The sequence below is a fragment of the Gobius niger genome (assembly GCF_951799975.1).
Source record: "Gobius niger genome assembly, chromosome: 13".
NCBI lineage: Eukaryota > Metazoa > Chordata > Actinopteri > Gobiiformes > Gobiidae > Gobius > Gobius niger.
In genome coordinates this window covers 4,172,407-4,193,981 of record NC_136864.1, presented here as the reverse complement: position 1 = coordinate 4,193,981, position 21,575 = coordinate 4,172,407, and the positions used below count along the sequence as shown (strand labels likewise).

The 21,575-nt window shown below is 44.8% G+C and overlaps 2 protein-coding genes across 3 annotated transcripts in view; one reads left to right on the top strand and one right to left on the bottom strand.

The window, feature by feature from the left end:
- Nucleotides 1-11,007, bottom strand: part of ndufaf6 (NADH:ubiquinone oxidoreductase complex assembly factor 6) — a 31,621-nt gene extending 20,614 nt beyond the window's left edge. Inside the window, exons 1-6 of one of the 2 annotated variants that reach the window (XM_079569865.1) lie at nt 10,805-11,007; nt 8,493-8,592; nt 4,875-4,997; nt 2,965-3,021; nt 2,782-2,884; nt 2,553-2,686 (exon numbers count right to left, since the gene is read on the bottom strand). In XM_079569865.1, the coding sequence (XP_079425991.1) occupies nt 2,553-2,686; nt 2,782-2,884; nt 2,965-3,021; nt 4,875-4,997; nt 8,493-8,592; nt 10,805-10,995 (708 nt within the window). In that variant the 5' untranslated portion in view covers nt 10,996-11,007. Of the gene's footprint in view, nt 1-2,552; nt 2,687-2,781; nt 2,885-2,964; nt 3,022-4,874; nt 4,998-8,488; nt 8,593-10,804 lie in introns of both variants that reach the window. The other variant, XM_079569866.1, reaches the window with a different exon arrangement.
- A 3,139-nt stretch (nt 11,008-14,146) lies between these two features.
- LOC306972763 (N-acetylglucosamine-1-phosphodiester alpha-N-acetylglucosaminidase-like) lies at nt 14,147-21,362 on the top strand (the record flags this gene model as incomplete). The annotated part of the gene is made up of 8 exons (XM_079569469.1): nt 14,147-14,154; nt 15,397-15,563; nt 16,964-17,231; nt 17,299-17,386; nt 18,002-18,050; nt 18,138-18,249; nt 21,018-21,146; nt 21,254-21,362. The coding sequence occupies 8 exons, from the start codon at nt 14,147-14,149 to the stop codon at nt 21,360-21,362; spliced, it is 930 nt and encodes a 309-aa protein (XP_079425595.1).
- Between the last annotated feature and the right edge of the window lie 213 nt (nt 21,363-21,575).

Genomic DNA, 21,575 nt, shown 5'->3' with positions numbered 1-21,575 from the left:
AATGCACAGTTCTGCTCCTACATGTACAGCAGTGATTTTTTATTTATTTATTAGTTTATTTGGTCGGGACAGTGCATGTCAATGAACATACATGGGTCTCATGCATGTAAACACGGCACACTGGATTGTCGCCTTGGACTAATTTCCATCCGTCGTCCCTCATGCGCACTCTCAATGACACTCTCATTCATCCTGGCCTATTGTACATGTTTTTAGTGGTAGGAGAAACCGGAGTACCCGGAGGAAACCTACGCAGACATGGGGAGAACATGCAAATTCCACACAGAAAGGCCCCGTCCAGGTGGGAATCGAACCCAGGACCTTCTAGCTGTGAAGCACAAGTGTTAACCCTCTGTACTACCGCGCTAATGGTTAATGGCAAGAGGTCATCAGGCCGCAGGTGTGAGGGCTGGCCAGCAGGGGGCAGGTGTGAGGGCTGGCCAGCAGGGGGCAGGTGTGAGGGCTGGCCAGGAGGGGCAGGTGTGAGTGCTGGCCAGCAGGGGGCAGGTGTGAGGGCTGGCCAGGAGGGGCAGGTGTGACGGCTGGCCAGCAGGGGGCAGGTGTGAGGGCTGGCCAGCAGGGGGCAGGTGTGACATAGATCATTAGTTTTAATAGTTTAGAAAGAGTACCTTAAGTCTCTGGATGTTGTAGGACTGTCTTGGCTGACACGTCTCTGCAACATCGCGTGGCGGTCGGGGACAGTGCCTCTGGATTGGCAGACCGGGGTGGTGGTCCCTCTCTTTAAAAAGGGGGATCGGAGGGTGTGTTCCAATTACAGAGGAATCACCCTCCTTAGCCTCCCCGGTAAGGTCTATTCCGGGGTGCTGGAGAGGAGGATCCGGCCGATAGTTGAACCTCGGATCCAGGAGGAACAATGCGGTTTTCGTCCTGGTCGTGGCACACTGGACCAACTCTATACCCTTCATCGGGTACTCGAGGGTTCGTGGGAGTTCGCCCAACCAGTCCACATGTGTTTTGTGGATCTGGAGAAAGCGTTCGACCGCGTCCCTCGTGGTGCCCTGTGGGGGGTGCTCCGGGAGTATGGGGTCCGGGGCCCTCTGCTAAGGGCTGTCCGTTCCCTGTATGACCGCAGCAGGAGCTTGGTTCGCATTGCCGGCAGTAAGTCAGACCTGTTCCCGGTGCGTGTTGGTCTCCGCCAGGGCTGCCCTTTGTCACCGGTTCTGTTCATTACTTTTATGGACAGAATTTCTAGGCGCAGCCAGGGGCCGGAGGGTGTCCGGTTTGGGAGCCTCAGAGTCTCATCTCTGCTGTTTGCGGATTTGTTCTGTTGGCTTCAACAAACCAGGACCTTCAGCACGCACTGGGGCGGTTTGCAGCCGGGTGTGTAGCGGCCGGGATGAGGATCAGCACCTCCAAATCCGAGGCCATGGTTCTCCACCGGAAAAAGGTGGCTTCCCCTCTGCAGGTCGGTGGGGAGTCCTTGCCTCAAGTGGAGGAGTTCAAGTATCTCGGGGTCTTGTTCACGAGTGAGGGACGGATGGAGCGTGAGATCGATAGACGGATCGGTGCGGCGTTAGCAGTGATGCGGTCGCTGTATCGGTCTGTCGTGGTGAAGAGGGAGCTGAGTCCGGGGGCAAAGCTCTCGATTTACCGATCGATCTACGTTCCCGCCCTCACCTATGGTCATGAGATTTGGGTAATGACCGAAAGGACAAGATCGCGAATACAAGCGGCCGAAATGAGTTTCCTTCGCAGGGTGGCTGGGCGCACCCTCCGAGATCGGGTGAGGAGCTCAGTTACCCGGGAGGAGCTCAGAGTAGAGTCGCTGCTCCTTCACGTCGAAAGGAGCCAGCTGAGGTGGCTCGGGCATCTGTTCCGGATGCCTCCTGGTCGCCTCCCGCGGGAGGTGTTCCAGGCATGTCCTAGTGGGACAAGGCCTCGTGGAAGGCCCAGGACACGCTGGTGGGACTATGTCTCCGAGCTGGCCTGGTGTCGCCTCGGGGTCCCCCCAGAACAGCTGGAGGAGGTGTGGGTGGATCGGGAAGTTTGAGCATCTCTGCTGAGACTGCTGCCCCCGCGACCCGGCCCCGGATAAAGCGGAAGAAAATGGATGGATGGATGGAGTTTAGAAACGCAAACATATTCAATGTTTTTTTTATTTTTGTACAAATATTTTGCCTTTTTGTCAAGCTTTTATTTGTATTCTGTAATGTAGATAATACAAGGCAGATGGAAAAGAGGCAAAAGCTTCCTACAGCAAATATAGTATATAACTAAATGGGTTCACAATTGTTAAAAGGTTAAAACGTTTTTTTTGCCTTGGTATCGAAGTCTGTATTGAGAATCAAGCTTTATTTTCAGTATCAAAATTTTAGTATCTGTGTCTTATATTTTAGTTTTATGATTTAGTTTGAGAGCTAAACCCCGCTCTGCTGGCCTTCGAGGGACGGGCGGAGTTTGCCATGCTCTCCTCGTGTCTGCAATAGCCTGGCTCTACCTCTGGAGAAAAGTCATGACCAAATAACACCGTATTAGAGTGACTGAGACACTGCGGGGCTAACTTCACTCAGGTGGTAGACCACGCCCCTCACCTTAATGCAGATGTCCATGGGCAGGTAGACTCTGCGCCTCCCGCTGTGGTGCGGCGTGGCTCTTAAACACGTGACGATCCCCTGGGCTTTACCGATGTGACTGGCTGCGTGATCCGCGTGGACGTCCTTCAGACCTGAGCGTCACCAGAGAAATTAGAAAAAGGAATTGAGTCCATGAGGGAAAATATAAATAGTATAAATATAAATAGTATATAGGTCTGATTCTTACCGAGCGTCTCAAGCAGCAGGTAGAGCAGAGAGGACTGAGTGTTTTCAGAGTAGGTCTCCAGCTCCTGCAGGTTCCTGTAGGCTCGATCCTCCAGGCCCTTCTCCTGGAAACACAACATTTTATTAATTACACAGACGTTTAGTCCATTTTCTCAAACAGAGGCTAGTAGGCAGAGACTCGTACTCTGTCGTTGACGATCCGCTGAAGCCATCTCTTCGTCAGGTAGTGTTTCCTCACGGCCTGAAAACAAAGAGAAACTTTCCATTTGTGCAAGAGACAGATTTAGCACAATGTTAGTTAAAATATCCCTATTTACTTAAGAACAGTTTTATCCACCAGGCTGTCAGGAAGCTGAACTCCCTCCCTTCCCTCTGCTCCCAACCCTCACTCCCCTCCCCCTGCTCCACAACCAAGGACGAGAGAACGATAATTTCAATTCATTGACAAATGAATAAACAAACAAAAATCTTTACATTTTGAATCTATTCATGCCTTTCAGTCATGTGACCTTTGTTGTTATTGCGGCCATTTTTAATACCGAAGTAGCATTATCTAGTACTACCACAACTATATCTCTACTCTGCTATGAAAATAAAAGACAATTGATTGGCAGTGACATTTTTATGTACTCGTAATGATTGCTCAAGAAAATAACAGTAAAAACACGGCCCCAGAGACGCACGACGTTTATGTGACGAAACCAGTGAGTCAGTATTTAAGATGCTAGCATTCTACCGGGTAGCATTAAGCTTCAACAGCTCAGCTGAACCACACTCCAAGCCTTTGCTGCAACTTGTGACAGAGCTCAGAGCTGAACTGTTCTCCAGTGTTCATAGATGTGAGCCACACATGTGTCTATCATGTTGAAGCGGTTGACATTGACAGTTGATTGAATTAACTGTCAATGGTTAACAGTTGCTAACCGGTAGCATGCTAACGTCTTGAGCAGCTTAAACACTGACTCAGACTGAGACTTTGTTGACATGACAAACTGCAAAAATCACAGAAAAACGTTTTCAGTTTCCTCTTCGATGAGTTAGTTTAGCCTGCATAATGCTACTTCGGTATTCAAAATGGCCGCCGGAACTATGCGTGATGTCATTGGAAACGCAAGTATTAAAAAAATGATATATGATTCCAAAACGATTTTTAGAATCCAATATTTTCAAGATCGTTATAATAGCCAACTCTACGTCACAAAGCGTGTGAGCTGACTTACATTCAGGTGACTTCTTAGCGGAGCCACAGGATCTTGTAATGAGGAGCCTTCTCCGTGGCTTAGATCCTTTAAAAGCCTTTTTCGCTCTTTGTTTGCCTTTCGTTTACATCGTTGTTGCTTCCTAGATTCCTCCACATCTGAGCATTGCCAACGCTGCAAATTTAATTCAGATCTTTCTCCGCTATGTCTAAAATGTAAAACTCAAGTGGCTGCTCTTACTCATTGCTAATGGTCCTGCCGAAAAGTTCAGTATTTTTGGTATATTGTAAAATGTGAACTTGATAAAATATTCTGTTTCTACTACTACAGAGTGCAACCTATTGCCCATGTTGCTCAAAGCTTTATAATGACCTTTGAAGCTTCAAATGCTTTGAAGGTCATTCATCAAAGCTTTAAAATGAGCCCCAACACAACTTCCACGGCCTCAGGAGAGCGAAGAAACGTCGCAGTAAAAATCGGTCACAAGTTTGTACAACTATTTTATATAGTTTATGTTCTAGACTTACCCTTTTTGGAATCTACTGGCACGACTCAAATCTACTCAAATATGTGCCCTTGGACTGTTTAACCAGGAAGTTGCACTGTAGAGGTGACGCATTTTATCCAGTACATTGGTATGGACATGTCTTCTATTCTTCAGAGCCACAATGGGAACTCGTATGGCATTGTAATAATTACGACAAAGACAGACTCTGAGATTTACACCTGTCTTTGAATTGAGTTGTTCTGTTTTTTTCTTTTTCTTATGTATCCTACAATTCAATATATAAAACAATGAAGAAAGGCAGGTTTCTTCAGCCCTGCAGCTCTGAGCCGGACAATCCTCATCTGCTCCTCTGTCTCCCCCTGGTGTCCAAACACGGTGGTGCTTTACCCTCCACAGCTCGGCGCTGACCGGTTGGTTCGGGGGCTCGTCACAGAAGATTTCTTCGATGGCTGTTTTCCAAAACTGCATCCGCATCAGCCCAATGGTCTTCTGGGAAACGGAGTCCTTCACCTTCAGACGATATGAACAGTTATTTTGTTATTTTAAGAGGACTGCGTTGTGTTTTTATATCACTACTTTGTGAAGTGCTAAGGAATCGTTATGGCTTTAAAAATGTGCAAAACAATGACGTTTTCAAATATCTGGCCAACTGTGTAGATACATGTTCGTCTTCAGGGTCATCTGCTATTTTAAATATGTTAATTGCACATTATTTCATTTGTGTTTAAAAATGCATTTGAGTTACGTGGGTTTTCTGGTTTAAACCCAGTGTAGAATCAGATTAATTTGATTAGCCATTGGCAGTAAAATCACATTGGAAAAAAAAGTGCAAGGAGCTCAAAGTGCAATATCAACACATAAAAGAGTTTCCGACCTTGAAAGAAACCTTTGAAAGCACTGTCCTCTTCCAAGCTCAGAAAATCACTGAGAATCCATCACATTTTCTGAATGGTGAATATGTAATTCTCCCATCAGGAAGACGGTACAGAGCACACAGTTTCAAGAGCAACAGATACAAGCTCTCATTTCTCCCCAACTCTGTGTCTCTTCTAAACAAACTGAAGGATAAAGAGCAGGTGAAGAGGCGTCAGAACGAAGATGAACTCAATTGTTTTATTGTGATGTACTGGCTGCACTGACTTACTGAATTGTTTTATATGAATGGTTGTACTGTATGTGTGACAGCTGCGGGCAATGAGCCCAAGACAAATTTCCTCATTGAGGACAATAAAGTTTATCCATCCATCCATCCATCCATCCATAAGGACACAATACAGAAACAAGCAAATAAACAAATTAACAAATGTCACATTAAAAGCTTAAGGGTAAAATACTGTACAATAAAAGTCTGTACAAAGAAATAAAAGTGCTTTGTTTAAAGTGATCACAGCTTGAGGAAAGAAACTGTGATCAGTAGAACATTTGACAGAGCGATACCTTTTCCCTGAGGGAATTTCAAAAAAGGCCCTTGCGGAGCGGCCTGAGGCGTCATTAACAAGTTTTGAGCTCGATTTAAGAGTCGAGCTTTATTTATGTGTGGCCTCCAGGAGCGGCAAAGTGCAGCCAATGGTCCTGCTGGCTGAGCGAACCCCTTCTTCTCTCTCAGAGTGAGACCAAACCACACAGTAATACAACTGGTTAGGACACTCTCATTTACACAATAGTAAAAGTTCAAAACAATCTTAGTATTTTGAGTAAACTCTCGAAGCCTGCGTAAAAAGAAGAGGGTCAGTATCGCTTTCGTAGTTTCTTAGTTTAGGGATGATTTTGAACAAGTTTGGTTTATAATAGACTCTTCTTAGACTTGGTTTGGTCCTATTTTGACCTTAAAGGGGGGGTATTATGCAAAATCGTCTTTTTCAAGCTTTACATCATGTTATTGTGTCATTCCCTCATTAAAAACATGCCTGAAGTGTTGCCTTGGCACATTCCCGTATTTTTGAGTAATCTGTAAGAACTCTGATGGCGGCCATTTTAGGGATAGGTTTGCCTGAGTCCTCCTAGGAACGCCCCCACCTCCTGGAGACGCCTCCGACGCTCGCTACAGCCATTTTGAGAGAGCAATTTTATACAAGGCAGTTATTTTAATTTACTGCATTTACAGACCAACAGAAGGTTTGGTCATCATTGTAGTGTGATATAGACTGGTGCTATGTGATTGAAAAAAGCATAATACCCCCTCTTTAATCTACGTGAGCCTGGTGGTGTGAAAAGTGTGAAAACCTCTTAGGAAATTATCAGTCAAAGTTTAAAGCGGCCACCATTTCCAGTCTTCTACAAACCACATAATCTGATCACTATGTCTAACAGCTGCTAACCCTGTAGTTTACGCCTCTACAAAACATGTTCAGTAAGTGCTCGTCCTGGGTTTGAGTCCGGACTTAACCTTTCTGTGGAGTTGGCATGTTCTCCCTGTCTCTGTGTAGGTTTTCTCCGGTTTCCCCTACTACTAAAAACATTGAGTGTGAGTGACTGGTGGTGGTGGTGGCGCAGACTGGCAGCCTCTCTTCTGCTAGTCTACCCGGGGGGCGGTCGTGGCTACAGCAGTAGTTTACCACCCCTGAGTCTGGAGCAGAGGTTACATTACAATTTCAAAGGCTGTCCGTCATTTTGAAGGATTGAAAATCAAGCCGTAATGAAAATAAAGACGCAGCTCTGCTGTTTTTCATAGCGTGCGGGCTCTCTCTCTCTCTCTCTCTCTCTAAAGTTTCACACCGCGTCTTGTCTTGGATGAGCCCTTACAAGTTGTATCACTGCCTTTCTAGCTACCTTTCCAGACACCGGGTGCTAACAACAACAGAAAACCACGATGCAAACGCGGTTAAAGGCTAATAATATCCTTCCCATATGAAGCCGCTCTTCTCACGTAAGTCTCAGGACGAGCTCATCTATTTCTCCCTCTCTCTCTTTCCCTCCCATGTGCGTAGCGGTGGCCCGTAGTGCAGTGATGCCAACATGGTAAACATTGTTCCGTTCACCCACCGTTTCTCACATTCCGTTAAAATTGACAAATGCAAATAATAAGCTCCACTTTACATTTGTATTAGCGTAATCTGAGCCTTGATATTGATGAGCCGGTGACGCTCTGAAAGTCGACCTCCTCTGAGACTTTTACGCACGAGTTTATACACATTTCTGCTGCAAAATGTACCAAGACTGTTCAAGATCAGGTTTAGTTTAGCTCCATTTATCCTGCAATCGCACATTTTTACTAACAAACAATATGCAGCCTATATATATACATTTATTAAAAAATAAAAATTAAAAAAAACGCTTATGAGAGATGAATTCATGGATAAAAATTGCTCATGAAGGAGAGAAATTATCCCGAGCGAAACCACTGGTCTGGAGTGAATGAAAAGTGACTACAGTGTGGCAGTCTGAGAAACTTGGTAACACAGGCTTGTAAAAGCACAATAGCGTAAGCCATTATTATTCAATACAAGACAAATTAATTCTGCCAAAATGAAGGCCTTAAAAGTCATTAAAAAGCCTTAAAGGGGCTAGATTCAAGTTGGTCATTTTTGTACTCACTACTGCCATCTCAGGTCTTAAGCGTAACTGCAGCTTCTATATTGAGCTCGTGCATGACCCGAAGTAACACCTTTTTAAGTGACAGTGCAGCGAACAGGTCTGAGCTCATTCTACACATTAGGACATTGTTGGAACATGTAGGGGGAGGAAATACTTAGTTCTGACATTTTTAAACTCCGTATGGTCCCTTTAAGTCTTCCTGAAGATGTGACACTGGCCTCAGCCCTGACAATGTTCAAATCCAGGGTGAAAACAGTTCCATTTAGAAGTGACCGTATTTGATCTGCTCTCTTCTCTTGTTGATTACTAGATAATAGACAATATTAATGTAAATTGATTTTATTAGTCTTGTGTAATGTCCTTTATTTCAACAAATATAAATGACTCTGTGTACGATCTGTGCTACAGATTCTTGGTGTTTCCGGCGTCTCTCAGAGGATGTTGAACTGTGTGTGTCTGTGCAGTACCTGCCTGAGCCAGCTCCACATTAAAGGCCCTCAGAGCCAGAGACGACCTCCGCGCCTCCTCCGGGAACAGCAGCGAGCACACGAAGCCGTCATAGTCTCTGGACCTACAGGAGAAAAACATGGAGTTTGTGCCCGTTGGAGTTTCTGAAATAAACATGTGAGGAGGGAGAGGGAGGAGATGGAAGCTGTGTCCACCCAAGGCATAAAAAGACACATATGCATTCTTCTCTCACTGTCAACTTTAACTTTTATAGGTCAATAATTTCTATTTGATAAATGCCAGAATTATATGAATGATAGAATTTTCTACACGGTTTTATATGACTTTTTACAAAGCCACATTTCATTAACATTGTGTGGCATTGCCTTTAAACTGTATATTTTGGGTCAAACTTCCACAAGCTTCTCACAGCTGGAGTTTTGGAGCCACATTAGGCCACCTTGCGTGCCTATGCCTTTTCAGCTCTCTCCAGACAGTTTCAACTGGATTGAGATCAGGACTATGTGAAGACCACTTCAAAACATTGACTTCGTTTTCCTTAAGCCACTATGTAACCAGTTTGGCAGCTTTGGGTCATTGTCCAGTTGGAGGAAGACCCATCTGCGCCCAGGATTTAACTTCCTGGACATAATGAAGCACTGTCATTGTTTTCCATGAAATGTAATTAATGCTATGAATCTTACGCTTTAAACCTATGTAGTCAAAGTCAACGTGTAGAACAGATCCTGAAAATGTAACACATTTTGGGCAAACTGCTTTAAAGGTACACTGTGTAACATTTTGAACTACACTGTTGCAGGCAAAACAAAACATGCTCCTAATGAGCAGCTCGAACACAGAAAATGCTGTTACTGCAGTGTGTAATAAAAGATTTGGATGAGGACCTAACCTGTTTAAATCTCAAATTCTGCTGCCTTTCTTCACATCTCCATGGAAACGAGCTGAAGACGCACCCACTCCCGGTAAAGTGTACAGTCATATCTTAGGAGGGGTGAGCCTCATAAATGTTTGCTTGTACATTTATGAGGCATTTTTCAATGATGATGAAGAAGAAGAAGATCTTTATTTATATAGCACCTTTCACAGACATGGTCACAAAGCGCTTTACATGAGACAAATGTACATTCACTTCATACTCGGTGGTGGTAAACTACGTTTGTAGCTTCAGTTTCCCCTGGGGGAGACTGTCAGAGGCACTTTTGCGACTACACACGTCTGCGCCAACGGACCCTCTGACCATCACCATACATTCACTCACACACAGCATTCATCCTGGCCTATTGTGCATGTTTTTTGTGGTAGGGGAAACCGGAGTGCCCGGAGGAAACCTACGCAGACACGGAAAGGCCCCGTGCAGGTGGGAATCGAACCCGGACCTTCTAGCTGTGAAGCGAGAGCGCTAACCGTGCCGCCCGATGATGAAAAACTCTGTCATAAAATAAATGCTTCTTTTTCAATTTTAATTATTGGGTTAAATTCTACGCGGTGTGGCTTTAAGTTAGAGCCTACCACACTTTACAGACTTTATACTGGCAGCAGCAAGTAAAATCATTGCTTTTTAAATGCTGTTTTAATACCCAAATAGTACATTTTTAATTTACAAACAAAGCAAATGTGGTTCTTTCTTGAGTTTGGCAAACATTCCATCAAACAAGACTGAGGAGGGATTATACCTTTATATAGAGGAGAGGAGAGGCTGAATGCTAACAACATCTTTGGTCTTTTTGTTGGACTGAGCACACGCACAAAGACCAGACGGGTACGCATCAACTCGTCTAAGCTCAGGTAAGAACAAACCTCAGTATGTTCCTTTAACCCCCACCTGAACCGAGCACATTTTCTCCAGTTTGGCTTCACCCACATCTAAAAGCCTCTTGAAAAAGCTACTAAAATGAGACGAAAGCGAGGATGAAAAAGTGACAAAACTGCACAAAAACGCAAGGATCCGTTAAAATGAGTTTGGTAGGTCTTTCAAATGAGGCGTTACACTGGCCTATAGGCTTTAAGTTTTTAGATTTGGGTAAAGCTGAACTGGAGAAAATCCACCTGGTTAAGGGGTTAAGGTTTTACCCAGAAAGCTTGGTATTGTAGGTTCATATAAAATAGATTTTGATCCATTTTAATCATATTTAAGGCCTTCATTTTGGCATTTTGGCCTGACATTGTGCACTTATATAATCCTAACTATTTGTGACGCTGCAAAAGACGCAAACCCCAGACTTCACTCTCTCGCTGTTGAGTTTATCAGTAATAATCAATGATTCCAGCCCTGGTTTAGTCGTGGATCGCTCCTGTTTTGGTGTCGGTTTTCGCACCTGACCAGCTCCAGGCAGTACTTCTGGTTGTGCTGAGAGTCTGCGGAGTGACTGGCGGATCTGTAGCTCGTGTTTTCCGTCGCTCTGTTCAGAAAAGTCTCTCTGGGCGAAGTTATCCTGAGCAGCGCGGAGTAAATGTGCTGTTTATTCCCCAAAAGTCCGCGTCTGGAGCGGACACAGGGGGCCGCCATCTTCCCCTTCAACTTTTTACCCCGAGACTGGAGCGGAGACAGCGAGGGCGACACCTGCAGGACGGGAGGAGGAGGTGCGCACATATTAACCTCTTAACCCCCACCTGAACCGAGCACATTTTCTCTAGTTCGACTTTAAAGCAGAACTAAGTAACTTGTTTACCTTAATAAATCCTTTTCGTAGTCCCTGTGGGGGTAATACAAGTGTTTATGGGATGATTGGAGGGTCTTTCATCTCCCCCTGGTGTCTCTGGCCAGAAAACCATGTTTGCAACTTGACTGCCCCTGGTGCGGAGAAAGCAATACACACTAATGTAATCACGAAGAAGAAGCTATCATGCTAACGGGCAAAGCTAACTGCGGGCTAATGTCACTTTAAACAGTATTTACAGCCAAGTTTGAGTGAGAAAAAATATTTCTATTGTATAATTGGATGCAAAGTAACCCTCTCTCCCTTCGCCTTTCCTGTCTACTCTCCAAGACAATTAATAAATTAAAAAAACGTAACTTGCTTCTACACCTGCAGTTGCGCTTATGGCCTTTAGGGGGAAGAGTTACTTAGTACTGCTTTAAAGCAGAACTAAGTAACTCAAGCCCTTGTTTTTTTTACTTATTAATTGTCCGTGAGAGTAAATACTACACTGACAGAAAAGACAAAGGGAGAGAGGGATATTGTACATCCAATCACTCAGACTTGGCTGTAAATACTATTTAAGTGGTGCTAGCCCGCAGTTAGCTTTAGCTTCTTCTTTGTGATTCCATTAGTGTGTATTGGTGGCTCCGGGTCGGAGCAGGGAAAGCTGCAAGTGTGGTTTTCTGGCCAGAGACACCAGGAGGTGAAAGACCCTCCAATCATCCCATTAACACTTGTATTACCCCCAGAGAGACTACGGAAAGGATTTATTAAGGCAAACAAGTTATGTAGTACTGCTTTAAATCATCATGACACCAAAATGACCCTGATGAAAAGTTCATACACCAGTTCTTAATACTGTGCATTTCCCCCTTTAACATCAATGACAGCTTGGATTCTTGTGTTGTACTTATGGATGGGCCTCTTTATTTCTCGGATGGTAAAACAAAGAGTCTCCAATTCCTGTAATTTCCTGGTCTGTCTTGCATGAACCGCACGTTTGAGATCTCCCCAGAGTGGCTCAGTGATATTGAGGTCAGGAGACTGAGATGGCCACTCCAGAACCTTCACTTTATTCTGCTTTAGCCAATGAGAGGTCGACCTGGTCTTGTGCTTTGGATCGTTGTCATGTTGGAAAGTCCAAGTGCGTCCCATGCGCAGCGTCCAGGCTGATGTGTGACACTTTTCCTCCAGTATCTTTTAATAACATGATGCATTCATCCTGAAATCAATTTTGACCAAGTTCCGTGAAGCTCACACATCCCCATAACATCAGTGATCCACCTGGAAATGATCACTGTTCATCACAGGCCTTGTTGACTCCTCCAAATGAAACGTTTATGGCCAAAAAGTTCCATTTTAGTTTCATGATTCCAAATTACATTGTTTCAGAAATGTTGGGGCTTGTCTCTGTGCTGTTTGGCAGATTGTAAACAGATACTTTGTGGCATTTGCGTAGTAATGTTTTCTTCCGGCCACTTGGCCATGCAGCCCAAGAAGTGCCTCCACATTGAAACAGCTACAACAGTTGTTTTGTTTTCCTCATGACTCAGTAAACAGAAATATCAGTGCATCACATGATGAAAGATGGAAGGGTGTGTCTCTGACCGTTAATAATTACAAATACAGATCACAAGTGAGGATTCTTACCTTCTTCGTAGCTGTTCAAACACGTCTGTGTCGACTTGTGTGCATGTTATCAGACATAAGATCACCAGGATGTTTGGCACTTTCTTTTGTCATTATGATTTAGGAGCAAACTCAGTTGTTTGACCATAAATGGCTTTGCACAAACACTAACCATGAGTGAAACAATATAGGTTGTATTATCATTCATATTCTCTGAAAAAATAGTAAAAAAATAAACAATTCTTCCAGGGTGTGTAAACTTTTGAGCACAACTATACGACTATGCGACGTGAAAACAGGAAGCGACCTCCCTCTCTCCTGGTACAGCTTAATTTTTTTAAATCTTTTTTTCTGCAAACTGCATTTGTGGTTTCTGTTCCACATTGTTTTTCTGGATACTTTTGTACGTCTTTGCCGTGTTTTTGCGGAGGTTTGGTGGATTTGTTTATTTTTAGAATCAAAAATGGTCCTGAAGAAAGCAGCTTTTTAAAGGCAAACAAAATGCTAGCTTGTTTTTTTTTTTTTTTTTTAACCCATTTGAGATCTACAAAGTTGTTCTTCTGAAACACTGAAGAGGCACCAGGAGCCCCCACACCTACAGCACAGAGGAGGCGTCACAAGAGGGGAAATGGTGAAAGACTGCTGTGGAGTGGAGGGAGCTGCGCAGGAGGAAGAGGAAGGAGCTGACCAGTGTGGGACACCACGCTCTGGCACAGGGACAAAGCCAGGAGGTCCTGCACCATTTTAATTTCAGAGGATCAGAGGGAGAGCAGCCAGGTTTCTTCCAAGTGCTACAGTTTCCTCGTCCTCCAAGGTCATGTGGGTCAGGTTGACCCACAGTGGCAGCGGCTCAGGACTAACACCTGAACACTTTTTTGTTGTACAATGACAATAAAGCACTTACTTTCTTACTTACTTACTTATTTTTTATATTCTACACAATTGTATTGATTTATTGAATGACTTAAATGTGCAGTATTCTAAATCAGTCTACAACACGCCGACACAGTCAAAACATTACATTGCTACAATAGTACTAATAAAGAATCCAGTACTAATATAGAGACTAAGCAAAGCAACAATGAAAAGCACCAGTCAGAGATGTACTTTGGTGCTAATGTGAGACAGGGAAGCACCACTTTCTTAGTAAAGAACCAACAATCCCCACATATAAAAGGAGCGTCATATTAATTGAAATGAAACTCCACCCTGAACTGCCGAAAAAGAGATCCTGTGCATTCCGGTGAACTGGTCCGACCAGACTGTGAGCACTGCCAGGCTCCACTCCGGCTCCGGCTCAGATGTGCCCCACGGATGCGAACCAGGGACCGGATGGGGACGCGGAGGTTTGTGCTTGTGCTGCTGTGTCTGTGGATGTCTTGCGCTGAAATGACGAGGTGAGACCCGACATCACACTTTATGTTAGTGAAGTCACACCGGGCAACATACCGGGAGACATGTTTTTACGAGCTGCTAAAGCGGCGTGAAACTCGACTGTTTGTAAAGCTTCTCCACAGAGACGGGCTGGTGATGTCCCGCTCCCAGCAAAGGAATGAGTCGGGTCTGAGGGGAGACGAGCCGCTCACAGTAAAGACCAATCTCTTCATTAACGTCAAGGGAAGCTGAACTTTCTCCAAAATATCACTCAAAGAATTGTCAAAATAAAATGTATTTTATTTTGGCAAATTTAGACATAAATTTACATAATAAATCCATGTGTGTGTTGAATTTAGTGATGCCAGTTGTTGTTTATTAATATGTAATGAATTTGTCAAATTGAGCATCGCACAACAGCTAATGTCAAACGTTTGTTTTCATGTTGTTCAGTTTCTGCATGTAATAATAATAATAATAATAATAATAATAATAATAATAATAATAATAATAATAATAATAATAATAATAATAATAATAATAATAATAATAATAATAATAATACATTTTATTTGTAACGTACTTTTATGATGTAGTATATAGAGGGGGGGGGGGGGGGGGGGGGGCTTTGCTTCTTTCCAGCCCCTTTTTAGTCAGTTAGTTCCTTCAAATCTGCCTGAAACTTTATGGAAAATCCCATTGAAGCAGAGCAGGAGGCGATGTTGTGACCTTCACCAGCTGAATGCTGATTGGCTGCCTCTACATAAGGAGGGAAAAACTCCTCCTCCTTATGCTCCTGCTCTGTGTCTTGGAGAGCAGCATTAGCATTAGCATTAGCATCAGCATTAGCTGCTGTCACTGAGAAGCTACAAGAAGAAACTGTTGCTGTTGAGACCAACATGACAGAGATGGACTTTACTTTAGTCGTGGGTAACATGTTTTATGGAAGCTTTCAAAAGAATGTACTTTTGTGGATAAGAGACTAAAACAGTGTTTTCTGGTGTTAGCTCCTCCTGCTTTTAGCTGCTATTAGCCTCATACAGCTACATTATGACACAAACACAGCAGCTCAGAGTTAGCCCAAATGTCGACCTGGTTTCTTTGTTTAGTCCTAGTTTGTCCTGTCCTTTTTGTATTGTTCCAGTTTAAAGCCTATTAGTGTTTAGACTTGGTTTAGTCGATGAGATAATGGACAATATTGGCACAGCTTTAAAGAAAGACGAATGATTTATTCTTAAACACTTCATGATCTTTTTTCTTTACAGAGAGACTCAGCCGATGATCAACAGCGGCCCCTCCTCTCGTCGCCATAGAGACCGCTCAGTGGTTTGGTCCCAGTCGTCGTTTGAGTCCTGGGCCTCGTCTTCAGACCCACACCCGGTCTCCACCCACACCTTCATCTCCGAGCCCAGCAGGGGGCGCTACGTCCACGGTCAGTCCTGCGGCAGAGTGTTTATATTATATGTCATTTTAGTCTGTGAGAATCTTCACGTCCTGCAGCTTTCCATACATATGCAGTCTGGTGATGGCATGGCTTTACAAGAACATTTGAGACTTTGTTCATGATGATTTCATGGATCCCAAGTTACTAAAAGGTCTAGTTTCTGCAAATCCAGATGAGGAACCACATAAATCTTATTAATTTATGAGAAGAAGGGTCTTATGTACTGTTAGAATTCAACCTGAAAAGATTCAAAGAAACACAGCGGCATTAGAAGTGTTTTATCGGACATGAATCATGTTTGGTGCTCAGACCTCGGCGAAGACAGTGGATAAACAGGTTGATGTACATGATGCTCCGTCCACACCAAACTCGATTTGGGCGTCAAAAACGCGCGTCACGCCCGTTGTTGGACGCCTGTGCTCATTCAAGTCAGACGCTCGTTACCAAGCGTCAAGACGCTCTCGACGCGCGTCAAGAGCGTCGTCGTGGAGCGCGTTGGGAGCCGTTGTCAGTTATCAGTTATCAACATGGATGACATAGAGAGAGTGGCTTGGCTTTTATTGCTTCATAAAGCCAGACAACGTCGTCTACGGGCTCGTCGGCGCCGTGTCTGGATTCATGAGATCGTCCGAAGGCGTTAGGCGTTCTCAGTTTGGTGAGTTTCCCCTATTTGCTCCAGGAGCTGCGCTCGGACGAGAGTCGCTTTCAACGGTACTTCCGCCGCTTTTAATCCTGGTGTTTAGATAAAGAAGCACTGATGTGTCTTTCTAAAAAAAAAAAGTCCCAGAGCGGCTGTAGCTCCGGTTCACAAAGAAGCTACGTCCGTGACTTGCGACTTGTTTACATCTGTGGGGCTGGCGTAGAATCTGCCCCGGTGGCTCAGCTACAACGTACGTCACTATGGGGAGAAAGCTCCTGATTGGTCGACGCTCGCGAATTTCGCCAAAAAGTTCAACATTTCCCAACTCGAGCGTCGGCCGCGCTCGACGCCCTGGAGGCGCGTCAAACGCTCACCAAGCGCGAAAAACCTCAAAACGCGCCGCGGAGGAGGAGCGTGACGCGCTGCGGGACATCTTGACGCCCCCCGGAGGCGCGTCCTCCATGTATTTTAAATGTAAACCTGACGCTTTGGAGGCGCCAAAACGAGTTTGGTGTGGACGGAGCATGAGAATGATGAATGAGATCCACCGGATGATGAGCAGAGAGGCGAGGCCAGGTGGCAGAGGGGCGGAGGAGGAACGCAGCACAGATGGGAAACGGCCGAGGCAGTGAATGAGGGGCTTAAGAGAGGGATCTCGGGCGATGATTTGCTGTCGTCATAGCGGGCTTCTATGGTGATCGGCTGACATGAAGGTTTCCTTGATCATCGTCCCTCCTCTCTCCTGCAGGGCGCCTGGCTGTGGTGCCAGACCCCCTCCGGACGCTCTCGGTGCTGGAGCCAGGGGGTCCTGGCGGGTGTTGGCTGAACCTGCTGGTGCCGGCGGCTCAGACAGCGCGCTCTGGTGGCTGTAAGGTGGCGGTGAACGCGGGCTTCTACAACGCCAGCACGGGTCAGTGTCTGGGTCATGTGATCAGCAAGGGCCATGTGGTGAGTCGCAGCAGAGGCGTCCTGAACGCGCAGTTCGGGATCAGGAGCGACGGCAGCCTCGTGTTCGGGTCAGTAACGTGTGGGTTTCTCTATTCATACATTTACATTAGTTAATGCTCATGTTTCTGTGGGCAGGTATCTGTCTAAGAAGGACGTGCTCCAGCAGAAGAACCCCTTTGTGCAGCTGGTCAGTGGAGTCGTGTGGCTGCTGCGGGATGGACAGGTACAGTCACTGTCCCAGCTTCAGTGGAGCATGTAAAGACCCACAGAGTTAAAATTAAGATTTTATTCACAAGGTTATAGTGTGGAGTGAAACTGGCCGAGACTGTGGGCGGAGGCTCCGTCTCAGATGAACCCAGCCCTTCTAAGCAGGAGAATCATTGCTGAAATGGAACAGACATGAAGGGAGGGAGGGCGGGGTCGACAGTTTCAAACAAACTGAGATGACGAGGCTTGGCTTGGTATAATGGCTCGTGGGTAATTAGAGGCGTGGTTAGGTGAAAACAAGAGTGGTTGGTATGCAAAGTGGGAAACGTTGAGGCGAACCAGTCCGTCTCTTCTCCTCTGTCACTCTTCCGTCGGCCCGTGGCGCCTGCGCCTCTCGGCGCCACCACTCCGGTGTATCCACAGTGTCCTCGCTGTCTGTCCCCTTGCCCTCTCTCAATCCACTTCCGCCTTTTACCTTGGGCAGTAATCAGTTAGCAAGAAAACCACACATTAAAAAACACTAACTGGCACCATCTCACAAAAATACATAATTTTTCCCTTTAAATGACATGTAATAAAGAAATGCTAGTGGTGATGTAACTCTAACACTAACATTATTGTCCTAATGCAGGTCTATATCAACCACAGTCTGCAGGTGGAGAACGACGAGAACCAGTCCAGTAAATAAACACTGCTATTACTACAAATACACACTCATTTGATAATTCTATGGTAATTCACCCGTGTACTAATACCCAGTTTGTCAGTGAAGTTGTTCCGGGACTTTGCGGACATGTTGTCTGCTCGCACGGCCGTGGGACACGACGCTAACGGGAGCGTGGTGCTGCTCCAGGTCGACGGAGAGACGCTGCACCGAGGGTAAAGTTATGTAACGCTTTTCAACGACCGGTCCTGCACTTGAACTGTTGAAGTCACACGGTGTAATATTTAGAAGAGAATACAGGCATTTGTTTCCTTTGAATTTCAAACCTTCGCTGTGGATTACTGACAGAAATATGACATAAAAAATAGATGAAGTTTGTTTTCTTTTATTTGATGTTTTCATATAAAAAATAAGGTATTTTATGCATCAACAACAACAAAACAATGGCCAAAATTGACAATGACAATTGATATATAGAGCCAGGTCGAATGTACGGTTTTATTTTGTGACATAGTTACAAAGATTTGCTCTGAGGGATCTTGTTTATTTTTTGTATAAGCTACGTATTAGTGCAATCTGTAAAAATTCTAATGTTTTCCTTGGTTTTGGGGGTTTAAAACTAAATAAATGAGGATCAGAAATAGATAGTAAAAAATCCCCCATTGTTAAGTGCAAGACTGGAAAGTTTGGTGCAACTGTGGAGACGTTGCAAGAGTGCAGAACCTTATTTAGACAAAGCGCATGCACAAACATGTAATTATCCCTGCGGACTTTCGCAGTTGGCATCTTCCATAAAAGAAAAGGATGCCAGGTTTTGGATCCCAATATTATTTATTTAACAAATGTGTTGCACAGACCAGAGGTGATATGCTCAGTTCCATCTGTCGTCCCTGGGCAGAGGCAGCAGGTTTATAAAGTCCATACACAATATAAAACACAGATAAAACACCCCACAGGCAGATGTCTGTGTAGGCTCTCAGTCGTACAAGAGTTTTTCATCTTCAATGAAGGTTCTTGAGTCATCTTCTGTGCTCTGTAGTGTCGAATGTTTCGCCTCTAATCCAAAAGGCTTCGTCAGCGACACTAAAGCTCCAGCTCTGCCTGCAGACCAGATAAAGACCACTGGGAGGAGCTTCGCTCGGTCCCTCCCCACTATTAACAGCTACTCTCACCTGTGGGTAAACATCTTTGTAGTTATGAGTCTTTGTAGTCCTAAGTCCTAATGACCTAAATCACACAGCTTCAGTCTGAACGGCCCTAATCTCTGATCACTGCTAATTACCTGCCTATTGATCTGTCCTGGGCTGAGTTGAAGCCTCTCCAGGCCTGGGCCGCAGGAGGTTGCTGTGCAGTAGAGACAAGTGAAATCGGAGTCGTCCATTCCTGTTCATGGATGGGTTCTCCTTCTTCACAAAAATTGCTCTTGTTTTTCTTTAGCTAAAATCTTGACCTCTCCGTCCTCAAAGGAGTGGTTGGTGGCTTTGAGGTGGAGGTGAACAGCAGACTGAGGGCCGCTTGTGCTTTCCCTGCGGTGTTGATAAAGCCTCTTCTGTAACACTTTATGGTTTCGCCAATAATGCTCTTTGCATTCCTCTTCTTTGCAACAAATAGAATAAACCACATTGCTTTGTTTGTGGTTCAGGGTTTTGTTTAGGGGATGAACTAATTGTTTAGTGTGTTCACTGGTTTGTGGTACCCCACAGGCAGCTACAAGAAGCACCGGCTGAAGGATCACCGCAAAAGCAGTCCAAATGCAGTATTTACAGTAACTTGATTCATTATTTAAGTATTATTCAAATTTTTTGAAAGATAACATGATTACCAGGTTTGTGCTATAGTGGCTACACTGACAGAAAAGACAAAGGGAGAGAGGGATATTGTACATCCAATTACACAATGGAAATATTTTTTCTTATTCAAACTTCGCTGTAAATACTGTTTAAGTGGCGCTAGGCCACAGTTAGCTTTGCCCGTTAGCCCGTTAGCTTCTTCTTCGTGATTCCATTAGTGTGTATTGGTGACTCCGGTTCGGTGTCAAGTTGCAATTGTGGTTTTCTGGCCAGAGACACCAGGAGGAGGTGAAAGACCCTCCAATCATCCCATTAACACTTGTATTGCCCCCAGAGGGACTACGGAGAGGATTTATTAAGGTAAACAAGTTACTTAGTACTGCTTTAAAGGCAAAGACACAGACATTCTCCGGGGCTGTGGGGCCAAATCCTGAAGAAATGTATCCACAAGTGACTAAACTAAACTGACATTTCAAAACAGAATTTAATTTTCAAATGTTATTAATTTATATTTCTTGCAGTTGTGGTATACGACAGGTTGTCTGATTTCAGACAAGATCCAAAGACAAAACGTCATAAAATGAACATCATAACGGGAGAGTTTTGTCTATTTTAATTCAAGACATCAAAACTAGCCAAATATCTAAAAATTGTACGGGGAGGATGGCTTTCTCCATAGCGTTCCTTGTGCAACTGTAGCTTGTTCATGCTAGCAGTTTGACTGGGCTTTTGGAACCAGCTCCTATATATAGAAAGGGGTGAAATTATGAACAAAAATAGTGAAAAGAAAGAATTGGACGACGTTGTGCATGTTAAGTCATTCTTGCCATTTTTACATCCACGCATTTGTCAGGGCAAAAAAAGTTTATTGGAAAGTTAATCACAGCAAAGGACTTCCGGAGCCTGATCCATTTCCTATCAGGCATCACGAGCTAATAACGATGGTACGTCCATGTTTTTCAAAGTCTTCAGTCTCAGTTTAGATTCTCTTTCATGTAAATCTCGCTGAGCATTGGGAGCATGTAGGCTTATTGCTGGCAGGTTTACGCTTTGTTTTTTTTATAACTGTTTACTTGATGAACACAGTCATTTCTAACCTGGGATGTGAAAAACCCCCATAGGGAAAAGCTAATGACAATGTCGACTGTTACTAGGGGTGTGGAAGGGCATCTGACACACGGTTTTGTGCGCAGGATGAGTCTGTGGGAAGTGGCGGATTTCCTGAAGCAGAACGGAGTCATTAACGCCATCAACCTGGACGGAGGCGGGTCGTCCAGCTTCATCCTCAACGGCACGCTCGCCAGCTACCCCCCGGACCCCTGGTGAGACTCGGACCGCGCTGCGCCTTCCCCTTTTCCACTGAGCTAAACTCATCTGAGCCAGAGCCGAGTCCGTTCCTGATCTCGCCTCTCTCTCTGGTGTATTTCAGTGTTGCAGACAGGAGGTGGCGCTGTGGTCGGGCCGTCTCCACTGTGCTATGCGTTCACCCCAGACCCTGTAAGGGCTGCAGGAAACACGCCCTCCACCTGTCACAGTGAGTTACTGTTTAAAAGTGTAGCATGAGCAGTTGAGGTAGAAGTGATGGTTACAGAAGAACTTGATTTGCCTCGGAGGAAGAAGGTGTGCTCTAAGCAGTATTAAGTAACGTGTTTACCTTACCTTACCTACCTAATAAATCCTTTCCGTAGTCCCTCTGGGGGTAATACAAGTGTTTATGGGATGATTAGTTTTTTTTTTATCTCCCCCGGTGT